We start from the raw sequence: 10,333 nt of genomic DNA, 5'->3' as shown, positions 1-10,333 counted from the left end.
TCTCTGGTGGGTTGTTTTTATGTGGGTGATTCTCCAAGTCTTGGTTACGTCCCCAGTCTAAGTTATACACGTTCCCAACTGAACTCAGTATCTTTCCTTCATTCTAAACGTATTTCTAGAAGCCTTTTTTTGTGTAGGGTTTTCAAGCCTACCCCACCAATAACTCTGAAGTCGTGTTAAGAAACACAAAAGAGACAAATTAAGAATGATAGCCAGGATGACTGCCAAGAGATTCAGATTTCATGTGTGACAGTTGAAAGAGGAGATAGGAAAGCAATCTGGGGAAATTTCCCGTTTGGGGTTCTAGTTGTTTACTGGCCTTGGCCTCTGAAAATGATTACTGGAGTTGACAAAGAAGAGAGGGCAGAGGTTTGTGTGTGTGTAGGTGTGTATGTGAGTATGTGACCTGACCAGTTGGCATTAATGCAGATTCTGTCCTTTCAAAAGTGAGCATATACCTAGTCTGGCTCCTTTTTTATTATTTATTTGGCTGCGTTGCATCTCAGTTGCAGCACATAAGCTCTTCCTTGTGGTAAGCAGGATTTCTCACTGTGGCGCACATGGGTTCTTCGTTGCAACTCGTGGGCTTCTCTCTAGTTGTGGCACACAGGCTCAGTTGCCCCGTGGCATGTGGGATCTTAGTTCCTTGATCAGGGATCGAACCCATGACCCCTGCATTGGACAGCAGATTCTTAACCACTGAACCACCAAGGAAGTCCCTGAGCCCTCTTTTTGATCAGCCTCAACCTTGGCCAATAAAAACTAGAGACTCTCAGTAGGTATGATTTTACCCACCTAATCCTACCCCCCATTAAAAGGCTTGAACAAATACAAACAGAGTTTCTAAGTCAAGGCATCATAGGATAATTCCACACCCCCTATATGTTCCTGTCTGGGAAAGCAGAAGCTGACAAAAGAATCTACTCTCTGTTCCAGCTGACCTGAAAATAGAGTTCCTGTCACTCAGCCTCTGAGGGAAGATGGAAGTCAAACTTCCATGAGTACCAGTGAGCAAAATCAGATGGTTTCACATGGATCAACTCCCCTTATTGCTTTTAATAAATTGCCATTTCCCTGACTCTGGCTCAAGTCCTGGACATCCCTCGTCCCTCCTCCTTCACTCCCTTTAAAACATCCAGTCACTTCATACAAATCGAAGCTGAGTTCAGTTCATGCTGAACCCTCTTCTCTATTGAAGTAATTTATCATGGAATAAAATCTGTCCTTGCCACTTTAATTCATGTCTAGTGGTAGCATTTTCAGGAATATACACTCTGATGGCCTCGTGGATCTGGTTTCTGAGTTTGACATGGCACTTAGTAGGGTGACTGTCTCTAGGAAAAGTCAGAAGACAAGAGGTGGACAAAAATTGACCCAGTGATGGCTGGAGGGAAGTCTGGCTCAGATGAACGCACTGGGGTGATGTGTTTTAAAGAAAGTCAGTTCTTAACAGGGAGAACATTTGTATTCTCAGAACTTTTTTGAAGATATTTTTCATGGTAAGGATTTTTAAATAAAGGAGTGGTATGGTCCCATAAACTTACTCCCACGCCTTCTCTCTTTTCTGTTCAAAAATAAACTAATTTCTAAGCCTTTAATTTGTTTCTACCCCTCTGCTGCTGCTGCTGCTGCTGCGTCGCTTCAGTCGTGTCTGACTTTGCGCGACCCCACAGACGGCAGCCCACCAGGCTCCTCCGTCCATGGGATTTTCCAAGCAAGAGTACTGGAGTGGGGTGCCATTCGACCCCTCACTCCCCCCAAAAGAAAAAACTTTTGTGAAAATTCATCTCATGAGTTTCTATGCACACAAAAATGTTAATATAAGAAGGTTTATTATATTATTTCATTTAGGACTCTGACTTCATTCATACAATCAGAATTTCTTTGTTTATTCTTTAGTCATGTTCTGGCCTTTAATGTTTGTTTCTTTGACAGTTGTACACACAGTTTTAGAATTTAACTGTATGCCTTAAAGGTCCAGAAAGTAAACTTAGATTACAACAAGTCAGATAAAACCGACGATAAGCTAAATAAAATATACTTAGTTCCATTCACTTAGTAGCATCAATGCATAACTCATTCCAAAAGCGGGCATATATCAAATTTAAAATGGATAATCTTAATTGGGTTCAATGATTGGATAAATGGTCAAACAATTTTCATTGCATATGCTTTGGGCCATGCATTTCATTCCTTATTGATTTACTTTATGGAATTAAGATATCAATTATTTGTTTTGGTAGGACTAGGGAGGATAATCAGAGGAAGGGGCAGTGGTGGAGAACATGCCTCTTGCTGCTGCACAAAAATATATATGGCAGTTGATGACATGATAGCTAACTCCTATAGAGACCTAAATGGCTTATCTTGGCACGTGCGGATAAGTATGTTTGTTAATCTAAAAAATGAGAAAATATTATAAAAATATAAGAAGTAGAAAACCCTAGACAAGTTAAAATACAGAAAAATTTTAAGCAAAGTTATTTGAATCAGGCAATATTTAATGTATCAAATAGTAATCTTAATAACTAGGTATAAAGTAATCTAAACCCAGGACACTAACCATGTCAAAAGGCAGCAGGCAGCCTGACCACCCCAGAATCCTTTGCCAGGGTTAGTGTTTTGTTGATTACACACTTAGGCACCCCCTGGTTACAAGAGTACTTGTTTATTATTGATATTATAAAAATAACCATTCTTTAAATGATTACACGTAGTAAATAAAATTAGAACTATACATAAGGATTTGATTAATTGCCATTTCTTTAAGGACCACTTGTAACTTCTTCTGCCTGCTTCACAGACCTGTAAGAGATAAAGAAAACAAAAGAAGATGCACTTAATGATATGTCTACAGCACAACATGTGAAAAAGAAAGACTGGGATTTTCATGCTTTCCTCTACTCCATCTGAACTTTTACAGTGTGGCACTGACCTTAGAGGACTACCTCTAGTAACCATATTTAACTGTCATTATGTCCATTTCTGGTACCTCTGTATAACATCTTTGCATATAAAGTATGCAAAAATAACTTGGACTGGTAAAACAGATGGACTTCCCTCCTAATAGCGCCAATGAGAAATACCTGCAAGGTGTGTACACAATTACTCTCCGTGAAGGAATTCTGAGACTGAAGTTAGAAAACTAGAGCAGCATAAAGTGAGTCAGCCTGATCCACTTTGGCACTGAAATTATCCGTCCACACTTCTTGATTGAAAGAACTGCTTTTTTCCCCAGAAAAATATAACTAGAATGTCAAGGGAATATGTCCATGCTTCAAGAATATTTTATATGTTTTTTAATGCTTTTTACCCGAGTTATATTTACTATTCATTGACTAGATCATAAACACATTGAAAGAAGAATATTAATCTCTGAATGACTCCCAGGACTTGAAAGAATCCTTTGTGTGTGGTGTTTGATTAGTAAGTAGTTGTTTGACAGAAGAGAAAGGAGGAAGGGAGGAAGAGAGGTAAGGAAGAAGGAGTTGGGTTATTTGTGTGCATACTTCTCCTTTATCTAGAATATTCCACTTATGCCAACTAATCTTGCCAACTCCTTTATCTCACTCTCTCCTTTAGAGCTTTTTTTTTTTTCTTTTTGATGAGGACCATTTTTGAAGTCCTTATTTAATTTGCTACAATATTGCTTCTGTTTCTATATTTTGGTTTTCTGGCCATGAGGCATGCGGGATCTTAGCTCCCAAATCAGGGATTGAACCAGTACCCCCTCACTGGAAGGCACTGGACCATCAGGGAAGTCCCACCCTTCAGGTCTTAAAGACCATTTTCTCAGGGCTCCTCACCACTAGGCAAGCTAGCATTCTCCAGCTGCATGCAATTATCTAATCCTAATGCTTATACAATCATAATCCTCAGAATTACATGTGAATAATAATACAATGTGTGACTTTATCATCAAGTAAGCTGTGACATTGGGGATTCTCTGGTAGCTCAGATGATAAAGAATCTGCCTGCAGTGCAGGAGACAGGGTTTCAATCCCTGGGTCGGGAAGATCCCCTGGAAAAGGCAATGGCTACCTACTCCAGTATTCTTGCCTGAAGAATTCCATAGACAGAGGAACCTGACAGGCTATAGTTCATGAGGTTGCAAAGAGTCTGACACGACTGAGAGAATCACACACACAGACAAGCTGTGACATCACCTGTGACAGTGATGTGTCCTCTGTCATAGTTCCTGACTCATCGTAGGTCTTTACTTAATACAAATCAGATGAATGAGTTTACACGTTTGAATCTCTTAGACTGAAGGGCAGTATGCCTGGATGTCATGCAAAGAACATTTTAAGGCCCAAGAAAGAAAATCACATATTCTTCACATCCCTGCAATGGTAGAGTTATTATATAGAAGGGAGATAAAGTTTTTGATTGTGAAATGAAAAGACCAAACCAGAAAGAAGACAGCTACAAGGATTCAGATTTTGGGACAAAATAAGAGAGTGGTTTCTTTTAAAGTAGGTTTTAAATATTTTTAACAACATAAGAAATTCATGTTTGTTATTTGTGGTCACCATGCTGTACATGATGTCCCTAAGATTTATTTTATAACTGGAAGTCTGTACTTTTCAACCATCTTCATCCATTTTACCCACTCTCTGCCTCTGGCAACCACCAATTTGTTCTCTGTATCTATGAGCTTGGTGTTTCATTTTGTTTAGATTCCATGTATAGATGAAGTGATGTGGTTTTTGTTTTTATCTGTCTGAATAATTTTACTTAACATGATGGCTTCAAGTTCTGTCCATGTTGTTGCGAATGGCAAGATTTCATTATTTTTTATGGCTGAATAATATTCTGTTGTGTGTATATGTGTGTACACTTCCCTGTAGCTCAGATGGCAAGGAAATCTGCCCACAATGCAGGAGACCTGGGCTTGATTCCTGGGTTGGGAAGATCCTCTGGAGAAGGAAATGGCAACCCTCTCCAATATTCTTGCCTGGAGAATTGCATGGACAGAGGAGCCTAGCGGGTTACAGTCCATGAGGTTGCAAAGAGTCAGAGACGACTGAGCAACTAACACTATATATATATATATATATACACACCACATTTTATTAATCTATTCATGTATTAATAGATATTTAGGTTTTTCTCTATATCTTGGTTATTGTAAATAATGTTGCAATGAACATGGGGTGCAGATAGCTTTTCAAGACCTTTTTAAACTATCCAGGCAATATTTTGTAGATGTAAATACAGCTGACCCTTGAAAAAGATAGCTGTGAACTGTGCAGGTCTACCTATATGAATATTTTTTCTGATAAATATGTACTACAGTATTACACAATCCAAGATACTGAATCCACAGATGTGAAATCACAGATATGGAGGGCTGACTGTGAAGTTATATGTGGACTTTCAACTATGTGAAGAATCAGTGCGCTAACACCCACACTGTTCAAGGACCAACTGTATATGATTGTGTCTATGCATTAGACATAACAAAAAATGAACTGTATCTAGTATAGTGTCCTATGACTCACTTTTTTATAAAACAATATTGTAAAAATGTTTACACATCAGATTATATATAGATATGACTAGATAGAACCAGTTAATATCAGTAAAAATCTATGTATGTGTTGAGTTAACACATCTCATTCTTTATAACAGACCACAGTATCCCATTATACAGATTGCTATAATTTTTAAAATCAATCTTCCTTTTTTGGCCATTAGACTGTTTCCATTTTTTATGTTTTCCATGTTTTATCATAAAACAGTTTCCAGGTTTTATCATAAAGCATGTGTAATAAACATAATATTTTGACAACCACACAATGGTACACTGCAGAAATTGTTTCTTTAGGTGATTTTTTAATACAAAATGACTGGGTCACTGAGCAATGACAGCAGAGCACAGGAGGTGGTGTACCACCATCACACAGAAGCTGGCTAACCGTTTGGTAGGGGTATTTCAAAGAAGGGGTGAGCATGAAACGGGAAGAGAAGCAGATCGTTCTCAGATTCTTATTTTGATATTTTATGATTCTATGAGTGCTAAGGACATACGCAATGCTTTACTCCTCCTCGTAACATCCTTGAGAGAAGATACCGAGAATTTTTCATCTTTATACATCCAGTTCATAGAGTAACCTCATGTCCCAGGATATGAAATTGTTTTGAGATGCTATGTCTCTAAGACATATTTCATAGTATCTTAGGGTTAGCACAAAGAGGGTAGATGTTTGCATTTCACATATATCTAAAGTGATCTTCCTGCCATGGACAAGAGATTTAAAATCCTCACCCCACTTCCTCCACACAGGAGAACACAGACTCAATGAAGAGCCTGAGATCCACAGAATGGCACAAAAAGAAAGAGAAAACATCATGGAGGAGGAAAATCTTTTTCTCATTATAGGTCATGAAGACTATGCATTTTTTAAAAATCTAGATTTGAGCCATTTTAAGTGGTGCCCATCATTACCAGACATTGACATTAAGTGCCCTGAGCAAACATACCGGAGTAGACCAGTGCAGGACAAGAAGAGCACGGAACACAAAGAAGAAGATCGGCAGAACCTGCACAATGAAAAAAAAAGAGGTAATGTACTGGACCAGGAAAAAAAAAATCAAGGAAACACAATTCCCTTGCGGTTTGATCAATTTCTTATGAGGATTAACTGAAATCAACATCAAAACTACACTCAGAGTATATAGTGATGGCAATCATACATAATTTAACTATTTAAGTATGTTGGTTCTCATTTCATAAGCCATTTTCAATTTAAACTTCTTCTGATTTTAAATAAAAACTAGGGCAAAAGGCCCCTCAAGAGAAGTGCTACGAATATATACGTGGATTGCAAGACGATCTCGTCTAATCATAGTCATAATTCTTAGATCCAGCATGGGTCCGGCAGCAAAGGCATGCTTTACAGACTACTACCCTGACACAGTACGTTCAGGTCTGGATATATTCATGTCACATATTATGATGCTATGACATTTGTAATTTAACATAATCATCACAAAATTATTATGAGATTTACATAAAGTGGTATGTATTTGCATGTATATACTGTATTTGTAATGCCTGGCACATAATGTTTGTTGTTGCTGTTCAGTCACTAAGTTGTCTCTTTGCGACTCCATGGACTACAGCATGCCAGGCTTCCCTCTCCTTTACTGTCTTCCTGAGTTTGCTCAAATTCACGTCCTTTGAGTTAGTGATGCTATCTAATCATCTCATCCTCAGCCACCTCCTTCTCCTTTTGCCTTTAATCTTTCCCAGCATCAAGATCTTTTCCAATGAGTTGGCTCTTTGCATCAGGTAATCAAAGTACTGGAACTTCAGTTATAGCATCAGTCTTTCCAATGAATACTCAGGGTTGATTTCCTTTAGGATTGACTGATTTGATCTCCGTGCAATCCAAGGGATTCTCAAGAGTCTTCTCCAGCACCACAATTCAAAAGCAGCAATTCTTTGGTGCTCAGTTGTCTTGAGATATCAGTTTGATCCCTGGGCTGGGAAAATCCCCTGGAGAAGGGCATGGCAACCCACTCTAGTATTCTTGCCTGGAGAATCCCACGGACAGAGAAGCCTGGCAGGCTACAGTCCATGGGGTTGCAAAGAGTTGGACACAACTGAAGCGGCTTAGCATGCACACACAGCTGTCTTTATGGTCTAACTCTCACATCCATACATGACTACTAGAAAAATCATAGCTTTGACTATATGGACCTTTGTCCACAGTGATATAATGTTACACACATAATATTATATGCTAAACGTGATTCCTCTGAATGCATCCTTGAGGCAGAAAGGCAGAACCTAGTAGGACAAGGGGACATGAGTATTCTAATTAAAAGAGCAGGGAAATAAAAACAGAAGATCAAAGAAAATGAAATAAAGGCAGCAAGGGAGATAAGCCTTCACATTTCTTGAAGAGAAAGGAAATAGATTAAACCCAAGTTTTCCAAAGCAGATTTTGGAATGCTAGTCCTGAAAGGTGTTAATATAGATAATCCACAAATGGTTCCTTGATCAAAGACTTTTCAACAATAACATACCATCTGCTTTTTTGGAGGCTCAAAATACACACAAGCATATTAAAGGCTCTTCGAAGTCCCATAATAAAGGGAATTATTTAACCTGATATTTTATCAAAGTTATCTGATAATAGATTTTCATATAACTCACTTTTAAAAATTCTACAGAGATACATTGTAAATACTGCTTCAGCTAGAATAGAGGCATGTCAGTGCAAAACAGAAAATTCAGTAACCAAAGAGAAAGCATAAGTTTTGCACTCAGCTTTGAGTTCAAATTCTGACTTTACCCCTTCTCATACATCTGACTTGAGTCAGTTAGCATCGCTCAGAGTCCAGCACAGAGGAGGGTTATAAAGGCAGCACCTCTGGAAGTATCTTTAAGCACTGGGCATTTGACAGTTTTAGAAAATTCAAATTTAGATGAAGAAGAACTACAAACATTTGGATTGAAAGTCTCAACCTTTATATGTAGATGCTGGAGAACTTGATAATTTTTTTGAAATTTTACACATAGAGAGGCTTTGAATTAGAATAATGATGCATTCACAGTTGAATATTCTTCACCACTCAAAGATATTAGAGATCCTGGCAGGAGAGCAGTTGAATTAATGCTCTGTATTAGTGGTTCTCTTAAATTCTGTGTATCAGAATTATCTGGAAGGCTTTTAAAACACAGATTGCTGGAGTCCACTATTAGTTTCTGACTTAGCTGACATTGGGTGATGCCCAAGGAAATTGCATTTCTTACAATTCCCATGAAAGGTTGAATATCAATGTTCTATGTAGCATGGACTTTAGGTTGAAGTCAACTGTGATCTGGCATACTTGAGGAAAAAGGAGTAATGATGTGTCTGGGTACTAAAGGAAGATGGAAGTGTGGGTTTAACAGAAACTAGAGAATCTGAAAGATAAAAGGTTTGGGACAGACTGTAGACTACAGTAATCTAAAATCTTAGAGTAGGATACTATTTTGGATTTGATAAGAAAAAAAAGTTACACTGCCTTAGAAGAGCATTAGACTGGAGAGGGCCAAGGAATTTTAATGGTAAGACTTTGGATGCCAAACTCAAATGAAAGTTAAAATTTTCTAATGATAAGAGTGTGGTAGAAAGGAAACCAATGAACCAAATGTCAACCCGTCATGAGAGAACAGAAGTGACTGATGAGATGATAGTGACAAGGAAAGACACAGGGCAGCAGGACAGATGGCATGAGCCTAAAAAACATTCAGGCAGAATATTAATGCCACGTCATGGTGCTTAATACATGGCAAGTGAAAGGAATAGCTTTTCCTGGTGAAGGCTAAAAGGGAAGCAGTGTCTTCTAGGAACCATTTGAATAAGACAATAAAGGCATGGAGCGTGTTCTTTGAATAGCACCAAAGTGATCAGTTTGCAAATCAAATTCCTGTTCCATAGGCCACAGTGGAAAGATCTGGGAAATATGTCAACAGTGGTTAACAATACAAACACATGAGAAGATTTTATTTTGATAGGGGCCATGGGGGCAAGGCAGAGTGGCCAAGGACAACAGGACTAAAAGGCAGAAGTAGCTGATCTCAAGTTTCTGAACTGAACTTCGGCATAACATCCTCGTACCGCAACTGACTTAAGCATCCAGCTGTATACTGCTGTGCTCTGTGCATCAGGCCTGCCTGTACGGGGGAGAATATTCCCCAAACTCGTGGGGACGTAAGAAACGAGGCAGCTTTGGTGAGGGGAAGAACAAGCCACGAGTAGCTGTAAAGTTTAGATAAAGAGTATCTTAATAAAGATAGCACATTTGTTTACAGACTAGAACCTGTAATTCTTTTTTCTTGAGTGGTTTATTCAGTGAAAAACAGCCACACAATCAGCTGAGGTGATGCATCACAAATGCACACATAGAGATGGCTGGATATGCTGCGTGAATGCACCATGTTCATCGCAGTTCTAATGGAAAAATCATTACTACAGACGAACAACACACTGAAATAGGAAACATCACTGAATGTATTGTGTTTTGCTATGTATACTAATAAACCACTCGTGATACACATCTGTCTATGTTTCTAGACATTATGACTACTGAATAATCAGAAGAGGAGACTGAGGCTTGGCCTCTGCTCAAGTGATCTTCAAGTCACTTAACCAATTTGAACTAAATTCATTCAGCCATCCATTCATTCATTCAGTAAACATTTATTAAGTAAATACTGAATGTATATTTATTAAATAAATATGTGTTGAATACTTAACAGCATAAAATAAGAATGGTAAGACCAAAATTTCTGTAATAGGTCTATTTTTGGAATTAGAGTTCCAAAGAATAGCAA

At 38.3% G+C, this 10,333-nt stretch overlaps 1 protein-coding gene across 4 annotated transcripts in view; it reads right to left on the bottom strand.

Annotated features, from left to right (window-relative positions):
* Positions 1–1,871: 1,871 nt before the first annotated feature.
* Positions 1,872–10,333, bottom strand: part of C14H8orf34 (chromosome 14 C8orf34 homolog) — a 364,577-nt gene continuing 356,115 nt past the window's right edge. For 2 of the 4 annotated variants that reach the window (XM_070802638.1, XM_070802639.1), the window contains 2 exons: positions 6,487–6,546; positions 1,872–2,805 (listed from right to left, as the gene is read on the bottom strand). In XM_070802638.1, coding sequence (XP_070658739.1) covers positions 2,798–2,805; positions 6,487–6,546 — 68 coding nt within the window. In that variant the 3' untranslated portion in view covers positions 1,872–2,797. The remainder of the gene's footprint in view (positions 2,806–6,486; positions 6,547–10,333) is intronic. The other 2 variants (XM_019974143.2, XM_070802637.1) reach the window with 2 other exon arrangements.

Source organism: Bos indicus, chromosome 14 (assembly GCF_029378745.1).
Source record: "Bos indicus isolate NIAB-ARS_2022 breed Sahiwal x Tharparkar chromosome 14, NIAB-ARS_B.indTharparkar_mat_pri_1.0, whole genome shotgun sequence".
NCBI classification, from domain to species: Eukaryota; Metazoa; Chordata; class Mammalia; order Artiodactyla; family Bovidae; genus Bos; species Bos indicus.
Note: the sequence above shows the minus strand (reverse complement) of the source record. Positions and strands in the feature narration are given on the sequence as shown.